At 34.8% G+C, this 23,321-nt stretch overlaps 2 protein-coding genes across 10 annotated transcripts; both read right to left on the bottom strand.

Annotated features, from left to right (window-relative positions):
• Window positions 1-267: 267 nt before the first annotated feature.
• On the bottom strand, window positions 268-12,162 carry LOC107929365 (uncharacterized). 7 transcript variants are annotated; one of them, XM_016860761.2, is made up of 17 exons: window positions 12,000-12,162; window positions 11,699-11,791; window positions 8,599-10,298; window positions 8,117-8,488; window positions 7,683-7,847; window positions 6,886-7,283; window positions 6,202-6,707; window positions 5,931-5,983; window positions 5,732-5,839; window positions 3,886-5,663; window positions 3,568-3,673; window positions 2,996-3,176; window positions 2,259-2,326; window positions 2,026-2,141; window positions 1,058-1,936; window positions 680-773; window positions 268-558 (listed from the first exon to the last, which is right to left on the bottom strand). In XM_016860761.2, exons 3-17 carry the CDS (start codon window positions 10,286-10,288, stop codon window positions 542-544), a joined length of 6,531 nt encoding a protein of 2,176 aa, XP_016716250.2. In that variant the 5' UTR covers window positions 10,289-10,298; window positions 11,699-11,791; window positions 12,000-12,162; the 3' UTR covers window positions 268-541. The 7 variants fall into 7 exon arrangements, with proteins under 7 accessions (XP_016716250.2, XP_016716254.2, XP_016716252.2 ...); XM_016860765.2 differs by having other exon boundaries at window positions 6,202-6,704; XM_016860763.2 differs by having other exon boundaries at window positions 11,726-11,791; window positions 12,000-12,159.
• A 4,726-nt stretch (window positions 12,163-16,888) lies between these two features.
• Window positions 16,889-20,995, bottom strand: LOC107929340 (uncharacterized). Of its 3 annotated transcripts, none has more exons than XM_041098582.1 (11): window positions 20,626-20,995; window positions 20,313-20,388; window positions 20,117-20,227; window positions 19,579-19,695; window positions 18,982-19,329; window positions 18,561-18,877; window positions 18,298-18,397; window positions 18,151-18,210; window positions 17,887-17,973; window positions 17,611-17,776; window positions 16,889-17,459 (listed from the first exon to the last, which is right to left on the bottom strand). In XM_041098582.1, the coding sequence occupies exons 1-11, from the start codon at window positions 20,751-20,753 to the stop codon at window positions 17,431-17,433; spliced, it is 1,539 nt and encodes a 512-aa protein (XP_040954516.1). In that variant the 5' UTR covers window positions 20,754-20,995; the 3' UTR covers window positions 16,889-17,430. The 3 variants fall into 3 exon arrangements, with proteins under 3 accessions (XP_040954516.1, XP_040954517.1, XP_016716227.2); XM_041098583.1 differs by having other exon boundaries at window positions 17,656-17,776; window positions 20,626-20,994; XM_016860738.2 differs by having other exon boundaries at window positions 17,636-17,776; window positions 20,626-20,992.
• Window positions 20,996-23,321: the final 2,326 nt, after the last annotated feature.

Raw genomic sequence — 23,321 nt, 5'->3', positions numbered from 1 at the left:
ACTTGGATACTTGTAAAAGTATGATAATGAATACTTGACTAATTCTTTGGCCTTTGTATGAGTTCATCATTCTCTTAATTCTCCAATATTATCATGATTAAAGATATAATGCTTTGGCAGAGTGATCGTTGAGGCTAGAATCTGTGTACTGAAGTGTATTCAAATAAACTTACTTTTCTCATTTGTTTTGCACCTTCGGAATAGCAACAAACAAAAAGAAACATCAACCCGAAAATTAACTTTCGGAAGCGCTGGAATAACAAAGGATTGATCAGTTGGCAATGCTGCTCTGCAAAACGTCAAGCCAAACTACATGGAAAGAGTTCCATATACAACAACCTAGAGAGAAAGGCATGACCAAGAAAGATAAGGTTATAATTATAATTGTTAACCGAAACCTAAAAAATCAGTTATACAGCTACATCGCAAATGCCCAAGAAGCCATTTTCTTTCCTAGCTTTTCTCTCTAATCTTAATTTACACAAAGCTACACCGGTTGTTGACACTGGATTCAGAAGTTGCAAAACAATCTACCTCCCTCTCACCCTTGGTTATTTCCTGTTAAAAGAGTTAAACCACAGTTATGCTACATGCACAGCAACATGTTCGGTTCGGCAACCAACAAGGGAAAGAAAAACAGCAACATTACTTCACGAATACCACGAAATTTAAGGTTCACCTCTACTACTCCTATTTTGACTTTTGTGACTTCTGTCGTGCGAAACAGAAGGAATTTTTGAGATGATCAATGAGCTTTGTAGGCCTTCCAAGAGCTGTAGACAACAAACAAGATCCATAAGCTGATCAAATCAAAATATAAGGGACAAAGACAACACTGTGTTTGCTGCTAGTGATAATAACAAGTTTTCCTTCACCCCTTTCTTTATCAAGCAAAGAATTTAGCATAGAATTACTCAAGGTTTACAGTGGCACATAACGGACAAGCAAACAAGTCTTTTAATTAATTTTCCACAAATACAACACTGCAATAGTATAAGAATTATTTTCGTAATATCTCAACTTATCAAAGAAGAAACGACCTTATCGGTTTACTTACTCTTGATGTTGGTTGAATCTTCCGATTAGATCTCCGAGGTTCAACTTCAGATACTGTTTTGATTGAATTGTCATTGGAACCTTTTTCCTCCTCAATTTTGGCCAACTTCCCAGAAGCTGGTCCAAGTTTCGGTTTGCTAACCCGTTCAGATTTAGCATTTGATGCTGAATTTTTCTTTGGGGGAGCATCTGATGAGAAAGCCACAGAAGAAAATAAGACCGGGCCTTTTGCTGCTCCATCAGTACTTGAAAATGATCTAAACTCCATGATGTTATGCTTTCCTGATATATTCTCAGCATGGCTTACATCTGCAGCTGCAGAATCACCGGGTTCAGAAACCAGAGTATTTGATAAGCTGTCCTTCTTAGGAATAGTTCTACTAGAAACACTAGGTGGTTTTCCAGACTTGAGAACTTTAGGCCTATATACAGCTGCTCGTTTATCCTTTGGTTCAATTTTATTTTTCGTTTCACGGGGCTCAGATCCTTGAGGCATCAAATATTTTGTAAACTTAACTGAATCACTTGTTTCATGAGTCTTACCACTCTGATCTGCAACATAATGTTTGCTTACTTCCATAAACTTTCTCTTCTTTCCTGGCTTCGGAACACCAAAAATAACTCTTGATCCTTCCTTCTTTAAACCAGTACCTTCCTTCTTTAAACCAGTACGTACCATTTTGAGTGAATCAGGCTTATTCTCATCTCTGGTGCTTCTACCAATATTAAATATTTTTTCGTTGTCAGATAAATCCAGCAATCTCATGTCACCAGGTTTCCAAGATTCCTTACGGTCTAAACTTTTTGAGAGCTTATCTTCCCCTCTGGCCTCTACAACAGGACCGCCTATCCTAGGTCGCTTTTCCTGAGGGGTATCACCCTGAAAAACAGATCAATTACTTAGTATAAAGAAGCAATTAAAGTATCACCAGAGAAAACATCAATCACAAATACAAGCTAACATATCACCTCGTGGGAAGAGCCATTAGTATCCTTAAAACTGGACCCTTCAACCCAACTACCATTCTTCCAAATCAGAGAAGGACGAAGAAGCCATGCTTTGACAACAGATGTTTCACCTCGAGCTTTAATAAATATAATGAAAAATCCTTAATTATTTCTCAAAGAACAAGCCACATTGACTTTAATACTAAGCACATTACAACCAAATTTGTTTAAAAGTGTTGTAAATACGCGCATACCAGGAAAGTGAACAGTAAATGATGTTTCATCCGTCTGGCTCTTCTCAGTGACAACCCCCTCCCACCAGCTGAAAGGTAAATAACAAACATAGTTTCAAACAGTGGTTCATTTCTTGACACTAATGTTGGGTTCATGCAATTGAGATTCTCTTTCTCTCTAAATACAACAAGAAAATACAGGATGAAAAGGAGATACACTCATAAAGTGCTCCAAAGCCATCCGCAAAAAAAAAGGCTTAAAATGCAATCTTGTACGATTTTAAGTTAAGACCTTCGCTGAACATCAGTTTGTTCAAAAGTTAAAAATGATAACTTATCAGATTAAAAAATGAATAAATTTAGGACTCCACCTTAAGACAAATATTGGTTTCATAAACACTGGATTGTTGCTAAGTTGTTTTATTGACTTGTCCACAAGATAAGCACAACCTATGTGATAGATTTAATTTATCTCAGTGTTTACAAGACAATATTTATACATCCTTTCCACTATTGCTTCTAGAACAGTTAGTGAGAGTTAATATATGCTTACAAATTCATCTTGCAATACTGCTTTAGGGAAATCCAACAAATAGCTCGTGTTCAAGTTGGATAGCAAATATTGACAAATTCTCCTACACTATTTCCTCATAGATGCATATATATGTATATATATATATTAGTGCCTTAATTACCTTCAACATTACCATTGGTATCCGATGAAAAGAAAGAAGATATTGCAAATAGTACATGCATACCTATCCTGCATCCATGAATCAACCCTATCCCCAGGAGCCCAATTATAGTCACCCATAGCTGCCCTGCATCTCTTCCTCGTTCCTTCAAATGGCATGGCTGTAACAGGCCGAGCAGTACGTATCCTGGGTGCTCTTTCCCCTTCACCTTCAAGTTCCACCCATTCCTTTAGCTTATCACCATCTGTAAGATGAGAAATCAAAACAGGTTGGTTAATAAGGCACACTCAATACAAGTGTATGAGACATAATGTCTAATTTTCACTACCAAGAAAGCACTTTTTACATAAGAAACCAAAAATCACAATGTACAAGGTACATAGTGAGTACATTAGAGAAGTAAGATACCCTCGTGCATTTAATCATTAATTTCTTTCCACAACAGAAGCAAACATCACACAAGCAAATTCCTGATTCAGAATAGAGATAATCATGCAAGAATCCCAAAAGAGAAAGTGAAATTGGATACACATCAAGGAGTTGCATAAAAATTAAGAACAATGATTGTCTGACAGATCTTCTTTCCTAGCAATCACCATTTAGTTGGTTCAACATGAAACATGCACATAGCTCACCCTCTGATCGAAGCTCGTTGTAACACACATAAGCTTTGCCATCTTTTAAATCCAGAATATCAGCTGGGAACCATGCTACTTTTAAGCCATCTCCATCTCTCAGTACCTAGAGAAAAAGAAATGGTAAAGTTGTAAGAGAATAAAAATGACATGTCAACAACAACATTTCCCAGAAGTAATTAGGACTGCATTCAAAACTATTTTAAAATTCAAATACCACTACACCACATATTTCCATCAAATACAACTTCAGAACTTAATGGAGTAATCAGCTAAAGATCAAAAGCTCAACTTAGATTTGACTAAAAAGTTACAAACCTCAACATGGGAACCCTCCCTTAAATTGTTATTTTTTGAAGTTTCCCCTGCTTTCCCATGTTCACTCTGAGTGATCACGGAAGGCAGTCCAAACCCAATTTCGGATTCAGAAGTGACTCCTTTAGTTTTGGCAATTTCTGAAGCTTTGTGGGCTTTTGGTCCCTTTTTATCCTTTCTGCTTGCTGCAGTAGGACCCAAAATGCCACCTGTTAATCTAGAATGATCCTCTAGAGACTCTCTAGCTATCTCTCTAAGAGTTGGTGACATTCCATATTCAACACTTTGCTTTTCCCTCTTTTCTACTTGAACCTCTTTTGGATGCCCAGCAGATGAAGTAGGACCTTCCACACGACCACTGTCTATGTGCTCTCTGATGGAACCATTTGGCTCAGGAGATGCTTGGGGTACTTTCCAGTATGCCTCAGGACCAGCTTCAACCAATTCAGTCAATGGGAACGGCTCACCCATAGCAACAATCTTCCCAGCCTGTGATACAGCTTCCGCTGCCAGCTCCGCAGCTTTAACAATGGCATCCATGTTTTCAGCTCGCTTTGAGGCAGCTGATGCAGCTTCTACCCTCCTCCTAGCAGCTTCCCTTGCAGCAATTATGATGGAATTTGAACTAGTAGTAGCGTTTTCACCCCTTAAGATGGATGCAGGAGTAGCCTTGCCAAGCTTCTTGACATTATCAGAAGCACTTGCATTAGTTGGAACAGAATTTTTGTAGCCACTTGAAACCAATGCTTCATCAGCCATCAATTTTGCTTGTAATGCAGCATTTGAGGCAACCTTGGCAGCTGCAGCTGCAGCCTTTGCAACAGAAGCAGCTGCTGCTATTGCCAAAGCAGCGGAAGTCAATTCTGTTTCAAAATCTGGTTCCAAACCAGAATTTTTGTGCTTGCCCAACTGATTCCATATTTCTTGACTGTGATGAACAGCAGCTGCGGCAAGAGTAGAAGCATCTTCCGCCTGCTTTTGAGCCTCCTGGAGTTTACCAAAGGTCTCTTCAGACAGAGCAACCCTCTGATCTGAATCCTGTTCACCCTTTTCAAGATGGTCAACAGGGACAGATGTAACGAATTTGTCAGTGGATGACTTGGAAACAACAGTGGCAAGGGTTGTAATAGCGGCTGGTGTAGACACATTACTAGTCACAACAGTAGCTGAAACGGACTCTGATTGAGAATGCGGTTTAATCTGCCCAGGGTCCTCAGAAACTGTAGACTTTTTTCTCTTTCTGGGCTTTGGATCAGCAGAATGTTGACCACGTGTTGCTGTTGCCTTTTTTGTGTCAAGCAGGGGAGTCCCAGCAAAAACATTAGCAGGACTGCCACTCTGGACCATAGGAACTGTGGACGCCTGCTTCATCGCAGAAGAATGAGGCACAAAGGCTTCTCTTGCAGGGGTCAAATTAACTGCTTCTGTGATAGGAAGCACAGGAAAACGAGCATCAAAAGAAGAAGTCTGTGGAACCCAGGGTACACGGAAAGGGGACTGGGACATCCAAGGAGCATTATGTCCAACAAAATTCCTTATAGGTGGAGGACGCAATGGAGAAAGTGCCTGCTGATAATCCATAACTGCACTTCTCGGAATGCCAGTAGATTGAAGAGCATCACAGGAAGGCGCAGAAATACTCCAAAGTGGTGATGAAAGGGGAACCATTGAGTTTACAATTGTCGTTGGAGTACCCTTGCTGGTGGACCGACTAACAGGTGAGGATGTAACCTTATTCTGAAGTGCATTTCGTTTGACTGACTGATCAGAAGTTTTGGCACCTGAGCATCTCAATTAGGTTAATAGACAGAAGAATCAGAAGAAAAATTCAACAAGCCAAGATAGATACCTAAAGGCGTCTGCATCGGAGTTTCAGGGCTAACAAGATGAGATTTTTGAGAATGTACCCTGTCTATACATGCTCGCCATGCATTCTCCCACATGGTTCTTCCACCATCTGCATGAATTTGATATTTAAAAAAAAAAGGGGTCAGTAAATCTGTATAAAGCACCACAGAGTAACATAGTTAGAGATGAGAAAACCTAACCAAGTCCCCCAAATGCTGATATCATATAAGCCTCATCAGGTGCTGTTCCTTGACTGAAGCAACAATATTCAAAAAAATCAGATAGATATGCTTAAATGATCAAAGATCCTAAAGAGAAAAGAAAATACCCTAGACAATTAGATTTGACAATGATATCAAAGCACATGTAATAACAATCTCAACACATATTCCATGTATTGATCAATCTTATAATGCCAAAACATGTTGCTGCATGTATATAAATGAAAAAAAGAAAAGATAAACGACTTACATCAGAGCTCCATATACAAATATCTGAGCACGTAACTGAACTTGTTGCAAATCGGTAAAAGGCTGGTGGAAAACTGCAGATGAAGAAGCTGAGGCATTCAAGTCTGGCAGGCTAGATACTGAAGTAGAAAGAACACCAAATGGTTTCGTGGTTGCCCCTTCCATATGTCCAGAGTGCTTCACCTCATTGGATTGAATGAGCTGGCCAATTCCAGCTGAACTGAGTGATGTATTACTTGTTCTACCACTTCTTTTTGATCGACTTGCGGGAGTCATTTCTTTTGCAGCAATTCCCTTTTTAGCAGCTTCCTTTCCCGTGCTCTTACCACCTACTCGCCTTGCTCTACGCTCAGAGGTCCCTTTGGAGCCACTACCCTCAGACGTCCCTTTGGAGCGACCACGTACATTCTCACTCTTGGATGCCTGAAGATTTGCATGACTCACCTCCTGAGCAGCCTTGGTACCCACTTTGCTTAAGCTAGCAGTTGATAGTGTTCCCTCGACCTTCTTGTTGTTGAGAGCATGTGCAAGATAGAGTGAGCATAACCAGGATAAATAACAAAAAAAAAATACTAGCATCAGAAGAAACTTTTAAAAATTCAACTTGAAATGAGAATCAGGAAAACATAAGAGAAAAGAAAGGTCCACATAACAAAAGAATATCACTTATGGAAACAAATTTTACCGAGGATATTGTGTCATGTTGCATGGTAGAAAAAAGTTGCCAATTCTTGCCAGCTTCTTTTCCAGACAAATCTGCCAATGGAGGTACCTCAAAGGTGAAAGTTCTGTCTCCAGGAGATGCATAATTTCCTTTCATATCCTCAAAAATAGACTGGTCTTTGTTCTCTTCCCCATTAATGACCCCAGAAATTGAAGCACTCCGACCCTCAGATCCTTTCAAACCATCATTTCCAATTTTACTTGGGAACTGCTCAGATGTTCTAATGACAATAGGAGAGCCACATGAAGGATTGTCAAGATCAGCACTACTACTTCCACTTCCCATCATGTGAATCTTAGTTTGAGATTCAGATGAAGGTGCAGAAGGAAAGGAGCTGTTATCAGTCTTTACATGACCGCCTGCAACATCAAAATAATCCATCAGATGAATAACATTAGATAAAGTGGGAGAAAGTGAAAGCTAATTAAATGGTCTCAAAAGAAAATAGAGCCATGAAAGAGGCTAAGCATGTATTTAATTTGTAGAGTGTACATTTATAGAAACAAGTAGATAGTTCATAGAAAACCCTTAAACAGGATATAACTTCAAAAGCAGAAGATACGAACAAAAGAAGATGCATCTCGAGAGAACATTGGAGAGGTGGAGGGGTGCAAAAAAGAAAGAGGAAAACAAACCAACCACCAAAACGACAGATAACAGATCTAAAGAACAAGACTGAGAAGAGTAAACCAGGAATTCTACCATGACAGGCTTAAATTATCTAATTACTTCAAAATTAAATGATAAAATAAACTCACCATCAACATGATGCTTAGCAACATGATCACTGTTCTTCTCTTTTGTAACTAATTTGGGGTCACTATCTTCGGGATGATTTTGGCCAGAATCACAGGTAGGTTCCTTTGAAGTTGAAGGCAATGAACTTGTCGATGTCTGGTTATTTTGTTGCATTGATACAGCACCTGAGGGGAACTTTTTGTTGTCAGACATTAATCTTATGGAGATTCCAGTGACAGAAAGGCAAGGATATGCTTAATAAAAACAACAGTAGGTCATAACCAACAAATCATCATTGGAAAAATAATTACCAACAAGTCATCATCAGAAAACTATATATTAAGAGAGAACTACGTGTCAAGGAAAACCACCATAATGACAAGGTACAGACAACAGTAAAACAAGTGCACCATACCAGGTAAACCAAGAAACCCTACTAATCATAAAAGGTCACCTGCAGCTTCTGAAGAACCCGTTTTAGAAATAACTTGAGCTTCAGCACCATCAGTTCCTCTCACTGTTGAATCAGGGATGATAGATGATACATGCTTATCCCTTACAACCTCCACTGACAGTCCATGAATTGCCTGGTCTCCATGTTGGCCCTCATCAATAGAAGTACCCTCCATTGACAAGGACTGATCAACTTTACTACAAGAGGACTGTCCACTAGTCTCACAAGGTGCACCCTTTTCCGATGTCATTCCAGAAGTATTCATGATTGAGAAACTTGTTTCTGCAGATGACACTTGAACCTTGTTTTGATCAGACAAAACAGCAGTAGCAGCAGGAAGATCCTTACCAGAGGGCGAAAGAACACATTCCACTGTAACACAGGAACACCAATTTAGCAAATGATGCAGGATGTATAAAAGATGACAAAATGGAAGAATGGAAAGCTCAATTATCAGACATAATGCTTCAATATATACATACTTGACTTGCCACTAATGGCAACATCAGATTGTAAAATCGAAGCTAACTCATCTGCCGTGCGACCTGTACCGGAGGATGAGAAGTCAACTCCCTTTATTACAGGCACAGATCCACCTTCCCCACAATCTGTGTTACTAGAATCAGAAGACAATTTGGTGTTCTGATTTGCAGCAGTTGAAACAGTCTGATCAGATTTATAATCATCACTATGTTCAACGACTATACTTTCTTCACATTCTTTCATAGGTTCTGTTCCCAAAGTATTGTGGGAACCTTCACCTTCACCCTTAGAACCATTATCATCCACTACCAAAGATTTCTCAGACTTGCTGCTCAAGATTTTCATATCAGGGTGGCCATCACTGTCTAACGAATCCTTCTTCTCAAGAGTATCACATGCTATCTGCACCGTTGAATCCATATTTGACTCTAGACTCATAGGATTTCTAGTATCCATATTGCTGACTTCACTTCCATGTTCCTTAAGGTCAGTATCACCAACAAAAGGCATTGGTGATATGTCATGTAATTTTCTTTCAGACAAGACAATGTCTTCGGAAATGGTAGTCCGCAAAGGACTTTCTACCCTCAAGCCCTCACTGCACCCTTCCACCATATGGAAGTTAGAATTCCCTTTCGATATCCTATCAACAGGCTCACCGGCAGTCGTAATGTTTCCAATAGCATGTCGTTCTTCCTTAGAATGCATATCCAAGGCTGAATTCTTCTGTGCAAGCAAGGTAACACTTGCAACTGCATTCTCACTCACGTTCTGACCATCAGTTTGAACTTCTTGGCTCAAGTCAACATTTTGATTTGCTGAACCGTCCACATTTTCATCAATGAGATCATGTTTTAAATGTGTGGTATCTTGACTATCTATCAAAGCATTACTTGCATAAGCGTTCTGCACGGAGTGAATCACAGCATCGACTTGTGAACCAGTACATTTATCTTCCTGCTCCCTGTCATCCACAGATTGATCAACAGAAGCTTCCACTAGACTTTCGTTAACAGTATGCTCTTTAGAATCATCTCTCTTAGTCACAGGCAAATCAGTATTTCTAGTATTTAGATCGTCCAATGTGCTATCAACAGATGTGCCAAATTCATGCGTTTGAGAAACATCTTCAACCAGCAGATGATCTCCTCCTATATCATCTTTCAACCCAGGAAGTTTACCTGGACACTCTCCTGACTGTAATGCAGGCTGTAAGTCATCCCCTACTTTAGGAAGACCACTATCTCCATGTTTCAAAGTAGGCTCCATCTGATTTATTATGCAGCCCAGTTCATCACAGGCATCTGAATTCTTACTAATAGTCTGAACAGGAATAGTTTCGTCCTGTCCTACAGACTTTAATAGCATTTCAACAGATTCTGAGGAGGCTGCCTCAGACCAGACATTGTTGCACCTAGAAATTGAACAAGATTCAGCTGCACTTGAACTAAATGCAATCCCAGTACCCCCACGAGAAAAATCTTCAATCCACTGATTATCTTCACTACTTTCAATGCCGAGAAAAACTTCAGTTTCAACCAAACTATCAAATCTTAAATGCCCATGAAGGTTATCATCAAAATCAAATCTTGGGAGAGCATAAGGGCGTAAAACAGGAGGAAATTTATTGTTCCCTTCACCAGCTAAATGACAATTGTGGCTTTGGGAATCATTTTCATCATTATCCATGAGTGTATCCCTACAACAGGAAAACATTTAATGAAGAAAATGGGCTGTTGAATTGCAGTTCAAATACTACACAGATAAAGTGGTGAGGAATCAGAGTTTTAAGAGTATCCTGGTCCAGTGCGCATTGCATAGGAAACAAATAAAATTTAGATACTTTCTCCAAAAGAACAACCCACATTACCCAGCTAAGTACTTCCTATAGCGCTGAATGCTAAATTACAGTTTAATGAACATTAAGTTCAACTAGATTCATTAACCAATGGAAGCACAGAAAAGATGCCAACTGCTCATGCAACAAGAGTAAAATTGCGTAAACAATGGGTACAAAATCTTTTATGTTTCCTGGTATAGAATCTGATAAACTATAAAATTGCAGTAAATATGCACAATAAATGCAAAATTTAACAATTACAACTTCATATCACGCCAAAAAAAAGAGAAAAGAGTAAAAAAACAAACACACTAAGATTAACTATTGAACTAAAATTACATAAACATAAGGGAAAATAAAACTTATGCACCTCCATGATTCACTACCCAGGCCCCAATAAAAGGTTAATATAAACCTAGAACATGCCAACACCTTAATCCTATAGGGTTGTTTTTTTTATAAAATGAGCATGTTTTCTCCCAGAAATATTTAGTAGAGGGAATCTTGGCAACTGCGCATAGAATTTCATTCATTGGCATATAAAGCTTGGAGGATTCAGCTTTACAAGTTGCAGAAGCAAAAAAATAGAAGTCAACATGCAAATTTAATGTGAAAATTCAAACATAAATCAATTTGAGTTTACAAATGTTAAAAAACTGAAATATCTCAACGACCAGGTCTGTTTCGCCATCAGAATTAAGAAAAAAAGGATTTCATTGAACTCTTACAAGCAAGTATACATAATTGCCAAGTCTCACTCTCCAATATAAGGAGGCAAACTAAAGTACCAGATTAAGGTATTTAGTAAATGGAAAGGCAGCAATTATAAACCCACCTCTGGAGTTTTAAAACTCCATTGCAGCAATTATAAACCCACCTATCTTTCTTCCTGAACTTAACAGTTCATTGCACTCAGATATCAATACCACCAACTTTCAACAAAACCCTAGCTCAAACCACTAACTAGTCAACTGCGAATTGGATTAAACAAAAGCTCTAGCTCAGATACATTAACGATTAGAACATAATATTAAAAGAGAAGAAACCGGTTCAATATAATTGACCGAGCTACAGACAACCTTGAAAAGCATCCAGAAAACCTTAGTTCCAATCTATTTAAGCAGAAAAAAAAAACTCTAAACTTTGACTAACACTAAATTTGCCAGGTTAAAAAGATAACTATTTTCAAGCTCTAATTAAAAACGAAAAACCCTAAAAGATTGTTTATTTAAAAACCAAGTAGGAATATGAACAGTTACCAGAGCAAGTAAGTCTAGATACGCTACCTCCCTCCATTCGGTGATGAAATCCCAAGCCGTACCTCAACTCTTCCCTAGTCGTACGGTCATCTACTGCACCAGAAAAAAAAACTCCAATTCAAAACAAACAACAGTTTAACCATAACATGATAGCAAAAAGCAAGAAGGAACTAAACTACTAGCAAGAGAAAACCAAAAGATAGAAAACAAGAAGAAAAAGGAAAACATAAAGTGCTCGAGTCAAGCCTAAGCTAACGGAAGAGTAACTTAATTGAACAGTTTATTAGTATATGCTACTAACCGGACTCTTGAATTTTCCGGTGGATCGAGATAGGGTTCCGGTGAATCGAAGTAAAAAAGAAGTCAGTGAAAGAAAAGAGAAGAAGAAGCGAAAGGGGAAGATTTTTTTTTCTGATGTGTAATAATAACAATACGTAGAGACTTGTTTGGGTCTCGTTTTCTCGTAAACGGAAATGATAAAAATGAGGGTTCACTCAACTCCAAACATCATCATGTGGACCCGCAATATTTCGGAATATCACACGTGGCTTGTTTCAAATGCTGATAAAGCAACTCTGATAATGTTAACGATACAGTCCCCCCTCCGTTTTCTCTTGCGACAGACGAGTTCCTGGCGGTGCGATTTGATGCATCGAGTGTGAAAATGGACGGTGAAGATGGTAACTGTGACCCGTAATTTTGATTACGGTGAAGATGGTAACTTTTTATTTCTTTATTTCTTAAAATAGAAAAAAATGAAATGGAAAATCCGAAGTCGCTCATATCTAGTGAAGATCACGTGGTGGAGGACGGTTGGTTAGAGACGTATTATATATCTACTATTTTATATCAACGGTCCGAAATTTTCTTGATCTTGTTCCCAAGTAGTTTTGGACTGTTCGATGAGATTGATCAGTCCAACAATTGCAGATGTTGCCAAAAAGTAAACGACCGATCAGTTGGGATGTAATTAAATACTTTTTCTTTTCTTTTTGGAACATAAGGATGTAATTGAATAGTGATAAACAATTTAGGAAAATCTACATTAAATACACTTAACGTTTATTATTTATACTATTATTTAAATTTCTAATTAAGTTTGTATTATGAGTCAACAAGATATTAATTTGATTAAAAAATATTTCGTATTTTACAACTCGGTTAAAAAAATTTTCATATTTTATCAACTCAATTAAAAAAAATATGAAAATGGTTTTATGTATTTAAAATAAGTCATCTTATTCTAGAATATTTTAGTCTAAATAATACAAAAATGTCCTTATTTATAATTTGCATATTATGACACATGGTTTGATAAAACTAATTTTATCACTAAATCAAAGTTTTATCTTAAATTGTAAATTTTATTATTTATTGCATTATTTAAAATTTTCTAATTATTTTTAAACACATTTTAATCAGTTAAATCTCGTAATTTTCACATATATATTCATATAAATTTTAAATGATTTTCTGAAACCTATACTATATCTATTTGACTTTTGTTGATACTTGTTAGTCAAAAATGCCCACTCAATTCAATAGACTGCAAACATTCATACATAAGTTATAGTAATAAAATGATTTTGAGCGTACTTGAAGCTTTTGAATTTTAAGAAAATATGTTATGTTTAAATTTAAATAAAATTTGAGGAAATTTTTTTAGGGACGCATTTGGCTAATTTAAATAACAATTTTTGTTATTATTATATTTTTTAAGGACTATTTGAATATAATTTTAAAAGATGATAAACTTAACATATAAATAGATTAAAAGTTGAAAACTATTTAATTTGGTTCTACCGCGGCATCTTTTTTTAGATTATATAATTTTAATTTAATACAATGCCATTATTGTGTTAGTCAACACCACTAAATTTTTTTTTTCAAAACATTGATGATTGGATCATAATTAAAAGATAAAATAGTGGTGCCATTGATTAGTCAAACGATATCAATAGATACTGTAACAAACAGATTATTTTTATATGTAATTCTTTCTCCAATCTATTTTCATAACTAATTAATATTTTTAGGTTTTTTATATAAAAAAATTTAATTAACGTAATAGTTGAAATGGGCACTTGGAGCACCCAACTTTGACGACTCCAGGTGCCGTCTTCGTGTATATATTATTTTAGGCTCAAATGCAAAATAGAAAATTACTATAAATAGTCCTCATGTTTTATCAAATTTTCATGATAGTTACTTTCAATTGTTTTTTTTTTCATTTTAAAACTATATTGTTAGGTTTGAAGCCAAGAATTTGGTTTGAACTAGAAGTAAATATGACCTTTAATTTATTAATTTATTTTTTTTCTAATTTATCTTGAATTTTTTATAAATTTATGAGAAACCATTTGTGATATTATTTCATTTTAGTAGAGTTTCGAGTGTAAAAAGACATTTGGAGGGGATCTCGTTAGTGAAGAAGATTTATATGATCTAATGTGGGTATTTTTGGATAAATGCCTTGCTAGAAAGAGATAGTAATCGAGTTACAATAGACATTTCACATATGTATTTGAATGTGATTTTTTTGTCAATTATTTGAACGTGATTTAAAATTTTATTATTTTACATAAAATTTAATCAAATGATATCGATGTAAATCGACATTATATATTTATTGAACATGTAAGAAATAAGTATCGATTTAAGACCTAAATTTAAATTATATGTCATGTAATGAAACAAGTCCTCAAATCAAAAGAGAACAAAAAAAAAGTCTGATCATTAGATTAAAAATATTTTTATTAAGGTAGTTATATTACTAGACCTATTCATGGGTCAAGCCACCCGGTCCGGCCCGAAGGCTCTCCTAAAATGTGAAAGGGTTTGGGCAAAAATATAGGCCCGAAAAATGGGCTTGGACAAAAAAATAAGACTCGTTTAAAAAATAGGTCGGACTTCAGGTAAGACATTTTTGGCCCGAGCCGGCCCGAATTCACTAAAGGATAAAAAAATCTATTTTTTTATTTTTTAATATTATTTTCTTATTGTTTTCTCCCTACTTTGCTATTATTTTGTTGTTATTGTTTGGATATTGTATAAAACTTATTTTATTGTTAATTTTGTTATTATTTTAAAGACATTTGTTAATTTTATTATGATTTTAGAGACATTTGCTTATTAAGTTGCATCTATCTTAGTGTTATTTAAGTATACATATTTTTTAAAATCTATTTTCAATTTGTTGGGAAATATTTATTTTGATGTTATTAGTATTTTTGATGTATTATATATATATTAAAATTATATAAAAATTAATATGGGCGGGCTGAATCAAGCCCGGGTTTTAACATTTTTATCCAGGTCTGACTAGGGTAAAATTTTAAGCCCATTTTTCGGGTCGGGCCCGAGCCTAACAAACGGGCCTAAATTTTTTAGTTGAGCTCGGCCTATACACACCTCTAATTACATTCAATAAAATTTTTAATTGAGTGATTTTAAAGTTGTAACACTTAAAGAAAATCCATCATTTGGCAAGGAAATTAGAATTTAAATCAGCAATATAATATTTGTATGGTTTGTTAAATAAGATAACGAATCATTAATTCGAATTCAAGGAAAAATTGGGTTTCTTCAATACAATGTGTAGAGTGTACTTAGCAGTCTACCTTTATTTGCGCCTTAAATACTAGTAACTTTACTAGTACATAAAAAAGTGTTCTCATCTTAAAGTTTCTATGGTTGTTTTCCAAAAGGATAAAGTAATATTTAAATTTTAAATTTTTAAAAAATTAGATTTTATTTTTCATATTAGTCTTAAAATTGGATAAGTTTTTTTAATTTTGATTTATGTAATGACGTGACATTTTGTTGTTATGTCATATTATTACTTAAAATTTTATAAGTTTTTTATAAAAAATCTAGGCGATGACATGACATAAACATGAACCAAAATGGAGAAAAATTGTCGAGGTAAAGGATTAATGTGGAGTAAAAATAAAATTTAGAGACCAAATTGACAAAAGTATTGATATTCACGTGGTATAAAAGAATAAAAAACAAATATATAATTATATTTGGATACACCAAATTTAGATAATTTAAATCTTAAGTTAGATTATTAGAGTTATCCATCAAAATTACTATGTTGAGTTAGATTATTAGAGTTATCCATCAAAATTACTATGTTGAGTTGAAATATTTAGAGATTTAATATAATTTGATTCTGAATCCAATGTAACATTGGGATATTGAAGCATCTCTGTCGGAACAGTTATCATCCATCTTGTGATAACCTGGCAATTGCTTTTATCAGTCAAAGTTGAAACAGAGAATCTTGGGTGATGCTTCTTTAGATTTTTAGTTTTTACTTTCTTTTTGCCCAATAATGTTGCTAGAATTTGGAAGTTGAAGCCATGGAAAAGAGTAAAAAGATAGAATAATCCAACTTTATAAGTTCTATCAAATTCAGTTTGAATTAAAAATAATATTGTTTCCATGTCATGTGCAACTGCAGAGTTGCTCTCCGGACAAAACTGGGAATCTCGGAAGAGGAAAATCATGGAAAACATGCAAAGCCTAAACAAGTTGCTTGAATGAAATTATTTGCCTTTGAACTGACATTTAGTGCTATCTTGAGTCTTTACACTGCTTTTAAGAAGAATACCAGCAATCCTTTTTGTTAAGTGTTTTTTTTAATGGTTTATACAGTTAAAAGTGGGGAAAACTTGAAAGTTTTTGAAAGTTTGGAAAACATAGGTGAAGACTATTGCACTATGTACTAACTAAGAATTTGCAGTCAATCTGAAAACATCATTCAATGCCTGTCTCACAATAACAAAAATGCCATAACTCCTGGCTAAGCCTAAACTCAGCACTACTTTTGGTGAACTTTACATTGATTAAGAATACGTTATACGGGTAAAGTTTGTTGGAAAATATAGACATCACATATATAACTAATTTGGTTAAAGTTTTATTTGGCTTTAATTATTAAATAAAGTATAGGTACATATTATGTGTAATACTCTAGTAATTAAGCTCTAATCAAATTCTATTTAATGATGGGCTAATTAGGAATTAGAATTAATATGGCAAGGTTATAAATATTAGGGTTATGGTCCAAATTATACAACATATATTTTCTAATATCTCATCCTTCACTAAATATTGTCTGAATTTTCTTGTATGTTAATTTGGAAGATCAAATCCCAAAATCTGTAAATTTTAAGTAATTCATGGATTCAAGGTACGTATTTAGTTTTTGATTTATTCTTGATGATTTAACATGATAGATCCTAGTTTATTAAGTTTTATTTCAGATTTATTTTACAAATCTAACAAAGATTAAGATATACAATGAAATGGTTACGTGATTACAAGTAAAGATGACCGGACACCTCACCTCCGGCCACAATCCGTGTTACAATGCTTACACGATGTTGAGAAACCTGTTTAAATGTCTGGCAACCGGTCAAACTCATACCCACCATGGTTTCTCTGTTAAGTCCTTTGATAAAATATACCTGAAACTTGAATTATAAGGCAACCAGTCAATAACCTGCGATGATTTCTTCTTCGATTTACCGTCAATACATTTCTGTATCGAATTGTGGAGCTTCTTGTCAACATTTTCAGTAACCCAATTCAGGATATCATCTGAACTGATAGAGGCTTCTTTTGCAAACCTTTCCAATACTCTTGGTAGAAATACTTTCTTTGACTTCTTCACAACTACATTTGCTTGAAGAAACTCTCTTTTTGCAACTTCCAGCTCTTCTTTAACATTTGATGCAGTGTAAACTTTTAGCTATTATAAAAAAGAACAAGTTAAGACGTGGTAGAAATTTTGTTGTCAAAACTAATTCAGAATACAGATTTGTTTATCCTCCAAATATTTGTCGTCAAAACCAAGTAAATGATGGTTCGATTATCTTTTCAAAGTTTCATACTGCATTTACCATGTAAAAGAGAAGTAGAAGTTACCACAGGATCAGAAAATGCACCAGTACAAAGAGCAAAGCAGGCAAGTGGTTGAGGATATGGAAGACCGAGTTTTGAACTGATAAATAGCCTTTCTTCACCAGATTTTTTCCTTAAAGCAGTAGAGAGGATGGTCTCTAGCCACTGTTATTCAACAAATCATAATCAGATATCAACACATATTGTTGATGTTGCAACCTTCTGAAATGTTAACCCATTTCTATATAAGCACGCTCAGATGTGAAAAGTAATACCCGTCCGATTCGAGGTGTGCAAAAGCAAAATATTGATTGCTCTATGGCATTTGCACTTATGATATGGCCACCAATGCTGTATGCAGCCTGCACTATACAGTAAAAAAACCTCAGTTATATCGATCTAATAACGACTAGATCAAAATAAAAGGATACTGAGATGCATTGGCTCCACCAACAAATATCAACATTATGTGTTTTTTGAAAGCCTGATCTTAAAAGTTGTCCAGAATATGTTTTGGGTTAGATAATGAAAAGGACTACCTTGTGGAACAAGGCTAGCCGTCTCAAAGAACTGTGGGGAATTCCATATGCTAAATATGCCTGCAATAAAAGGCAAAGAAGAGAGTTAATAATAGTGTATAAAAACAAAGACAAAACCAATGAGTTGTTAACTAAATATAAGCTTACATGCATAATAAGGGCATTGTACACATTGATCCAGAATGCAATCTGAGCACTATATTCCATCTGGCTTACTGTCACCTTTTCTAGCTGTTCTACTAGAGCTCTGAAATTGAAGAAATGATGCACAAATTATGTCAGCTTTAAAGAAGTTTCTCTTAAACTGATAGAGCTTAAGGAAGCTTTTCCTCCAAAGTTTCTGTATCTTTATCTAATTAGTCTTTACTTACATAGTTATGCATGTAACTGTGGATCTGTAATAAACCAACCTGTAGTTGCTAATGGCAATAGATGCACGAGAAAATTGGCTCTTATCCGTTGATATCCAAGATATCTCAATATTGGATGTGCAAGACAAATCCTGGTCCTCTCCAGAGCTGCGTCTAGGTAGCACAACATCAGTTGATGACCTTGACAATAAAGGTGATCGGTTTTTCTCGGAATTCAGAGATGTTGCACTACGAAGCCAGCAGTATACTGCTGCCATACACTTGACCATCTCCTCAGACAACTTGCTTGGACATTGGTAAAGTTGTTCTTTCAGGGTTCGCAGAACTGAGTTTTTCTCCATCCCCTGAACCTTCTCCTGAACCCGAAAGTTAAGTGAGGATAAGAAAGTACAAAGGAAAACATGCATGGCATTATATGACAGGCCAACCTAGTATTCATATGGGTGTAAACATTTCTTACCTTAATTGGGTATGAACAAGACATGTCAAATAGAATGTCACTTTTTCCACAGAACTGTGAAGCATCAATACTTCTAGAGGTTCTTTTCCCTGAGTCATTAGTGGAAACTAGAGCTTGCAAAGGCCTCAGAGGAAACTTTTTTGATGAACAAAATGCACTTGAAATAATACTCGGGTGTTTCCTTGATGTATGTTTTGTACGAGCTGGAGAAGCCTTGCCCGAGCTTTGCCCAGAAGGGGGCCGACTAACACAATGGTCAAAAATGCTCCTATAGAGGGAGAGTACATGTTGCTCACGGTTTGCAACCTCTTCCTCAAGTAACTCGATCTCAGTTATCAATTCTTTTGTCTGAAATTAATCAGTTCAGTATTGTAGTTGTTAAGTATACATTCAAGCACAGTGCCCTCTACATAACTCATACAGATCAGAAATATGTAAAACATGTTAATATATGCAGGCAACTCTATGAAATCTACATGCTGAATAGTAACTTCTGTCTTGTAGAGAATGAAACCTAGAGTAGACCAAGGTCTCGTATACATTTTTCAAACAGTTCTAACTGCTAAGAATTCACATATTTCTAAGTCGTAATGTTACCTGTGCAGCAAAATGCCTGTGTCCTGGAGATAAAGTGCTTGAAGCCCGCCCCATTTCTCTCTCAAGCATAATTCGCATAGATTTTTCTTGTTGCAAACGTAATTGCAGCAGTTCAATCTGTAAAAGGGGAAAACCATGGTTAATGATATTGCTGAAAATGCAGCAAAAGAGTTCATAATTCATAATACAGCCATTCAGCTTTAGCAAAACCAGTGATGCCATTATTTTCTGTGCAAATTAAGGACTCATGTATAGAATAAAGAGTCTTTGCCCATCTATTGTCCAACTGAAGTGGAACTAAAACGGTTCATCTTCACCGAAGAAATTTTACAGAAAGTGAGTGTCTAACTCAATATATGAATACAAATTCACAATAACATAACATCATGGTAATTTACTGTGGCTGTCAGTGGTGAAGATGCTTCTTTTCTGTCATCTATGTGAAGGAAAGTTGTGAGAATCGTGTTTAAAAGTGAACATCCAGTATTTGCAGAACCAACATTCTAATCAAAGGAAGTTATCTAATTTCAAGGCTTACATCTTTCTCCAAAGAGGCTCGCTGGTTCAACGAAGGATTTTTGTTTCTATAAGCAGACCGGTCAAGACAAGGACCTGGAGTCCTATAAGCCCTAGTAGATAATGCAGATGCCTGCAATGTTCATATTCGAAAAAACAGATAGTGATAACATAAAAACAGAGAAGACTTTCTTGGCATTTTTACGAATTATTCTCACATGTAATTCCTCCTGTTGTTTCTCCTCGGGCTGCAGAACTCCATCTCTTGAAACATCCAAATCTCTGTCTGAGGCACTGTAAGAAAAACAAGTAAACTGTCATGATGATGCACCATTTTCACTTTATTAGGTCCCAAATCTTTCACTTTCTGATCAAGTTAAAAGCATGTCAAGAGCCTAACCTCATAAAATACCACATTAGAAAAGAAATTTTGAGGAAGAAAGGATGCAAGCACCATCCAAGTACAAAGAAAAATAAACCCAAGAAGCTGGATTGCCAGCATAGGAAACTAGTAAAGTGAAGAAGTGTGACCTCTTCGAACGCCTATGTTGAGCCTGAACACGTGGATATGATGATGACCAAGAACAATCTTCATTTTCTCTCTTTTCTCTTGTAGCAACTGCAGCTGCTTCTTCCTGGCCTAAATGGAAACCATCCATTTCCCTTGTTTCATCAACTCTACACACTATTCTAATCTTTCACATTCTTTAACACTATATAATATATCAATGGTTTACCATTATATTATTGACAGAATAAGTTCAAACGTGAGAAAAATAAATAAAACCCGACAAATATATATGATTGTTGTGACAAAAAGGGCAAGGCTTGAGAGTTATAGTTACATCAAATGGAGGTACAAATGTTTGCAGTGATTGAATTCAGAGGAAACTTTAATACTGAGATTTGAAATATGGGATTTTTTAAGTTTGTAAAAAAGAGAAAAAGAATATGAAATAAATAAGGCAAAGGTTACCGGTTATGAGTCTCCAATGGGACCGGGTAGTTGCCTGCTTAGAATTCAATTTCAGCACTTGAGACAGAGAGTTGTTGAGTGCATTGAATATGAGGAGTTATTTCACTTCCATCTTTTTTCTGTCTTGCTCTTTAATATTTTCTCGAGAAAAAAAAAAGGGTACCGTTAGAATTTTGAAATTTATGAGAAAATTGCAGAATCAGTAGGGTTCTACTAAAGTATAATGGATGTCTGCCATTAATCTTCCATTGATTGACTGAGTTTCCCGCCAGAATTCTGTTGCCTGTTTACTCGGTCGGGACTCAGGCCAAAGGAAAGTAATTATAGGTTAAAACTATAAAACCATGCAATAGAAATTAAAAGCGGTTCTGACAATATTACAGCAAGTAATTTCTTTAGCTTTCTTTTGTTTTTTGAATAATTTTAAATAAGATAATATGTTACAGTGTATTTAAATTTACGTTTAGGCTGTAATCCTCTTTCCATACAAAGCATTAGAGCCTAACAATACTACGGATGGTTAAAATGAACTTATAATTATCCTTATAATAAGAAGAAACATAAGAGAATGGACAAAACTTTAGCGAACATGCTATTTTCTACCAACAACCCTAAATTCATAAACCAAAGAACTTCTTGCATTTACTAAGACAATTATTACAAGGAAATTGGAATTAAATATTGTGAATTTCAGCAAATTATGTAAATAATTATAGTGATCTATATCTAAACCTCATCTAAATGGGTTACATTCCACTTTTGCATTATTTCACATATTTTTGCATAATTAATATTTTTAATAATTTAACCATTAAATTAATTATACTTGTGATGTATTTAAATTTTCAAATCAATCAGATATATCTATAATATTAATCTAAAATATTGTTTATATTAATATTTATTAAACAGTTGAAAGTTTCTTACGTAAAAAAATAGTCGAAAAATTTTAATTTACTCCAAATTTGATATGCATGAGTTATATGAATAGAATATGAAATATGATGGTGGGATTATTAAAATATTAATAATACAAAAATATAAAAAAGATGTAAAACTACGATGTATCCCTCCTCATATCTAAATATATATATACTTACTATATAAAAGTATCAATTCCAAAATAGGTAGGGACCTACTTACACGGGTTAACACCCTTTTGTATATTTTTGTACAATTAATAATTTAATGATCTAACCGTCATATTTCATATTCCATTAATATAGATCATGTATATCAAATTTGACTTAAATTAAGATTTTCTAACCATTTGTTTTACGTTAAAAAAAACTTTCAACCATTCAATAAGTAAATAAATATATATATATATATATATATATAAAGATATTAAATTTGTTTGAAAATTTACATGCATGACAAGTGCAATCAGGGGCAAAGCTAGGAACTTTTTTAGGGGGCTCAAATTAAATTGTAATATTTATGATCGTAAAAATGTAATTTCACCATTTTAATAGTCTATATCTTTATAATTTTAAATGATTAAACCAAATTTTTGTCATTTTTAGGGGATAATGTGTAATTTTACTTTTACTAATTTAAAATTTTAAAAATTATAAATGACCTAAATGAAAAATTTTCTATTTTAGGGGATCGGGGTCTTGTCAGCCCCCTAGCTACATCCCTGAATGCAATTGCATTGATAAATTTAACGGATGAATGATTAAAATATTAATTGTACAAAGAAGTACGAAAATATGTAATAAATCCCTCATCTTCCAAAATTATAAAGAGTAGACGGGATATTTATCCTTAAAATTTTAAAGAGGAATTATTCAATTTTTTAAATTAAAAGAGTATTAATAAAATATATTTTCATTAAACCCCATATTAAAGTGAAATTCCTCAAGTTCTCGTCAAAGTAAATTCATTAATTGATTTTTTGAAAAATAAAATATTATTTATTATTATATATATTTAAAGGGTAATGTTGAGATTAAATTGATGTTTGAAGGTAGTTTTGAGCAATGTTAGCAGTAGTACTAAGGCTGTGTTTAGTAGTTCCTTTTAGAAGTACTTTTGATATGAAAATACTTTTAAAGTAAAAGGAAGGCTAAACAAACAACTTTTGAAGGAAATTTTTGGCTTTTAAAATCATTTTTTCCCAAATGGAGAGTTAAAATTTTTAATTTTTCTCTCCTAAAAGCACTTTTGACAGCTTAATTACGTTTTCACCCCTCCAACACACAATACTTTTCCTTCTCTGGTTAATTGTTTAAAAAATATTTAAAAA

This window comes from Gossypium hirsutum, chromosome D08 (assembly GCF_007990345.1).
Source record: "Gossypium hirsutum isolate 1008001.06 chromosome D08, Gossypium_hirsutum_v2.1, whole genome shotgun sequence".
Classification (NCBI taxonomy): Eukaryota; Viridiplantae; Streptophyta; class Magnoliopsida; order Malvales; family Malvaceae; genus Gossypium; species Gossypium hirsutum.
The sequence above is the reverse complement of the archived record's forward strand: the minus strand, read 5'-3'. Positions and strand labels throughout refer to the sequence as shown.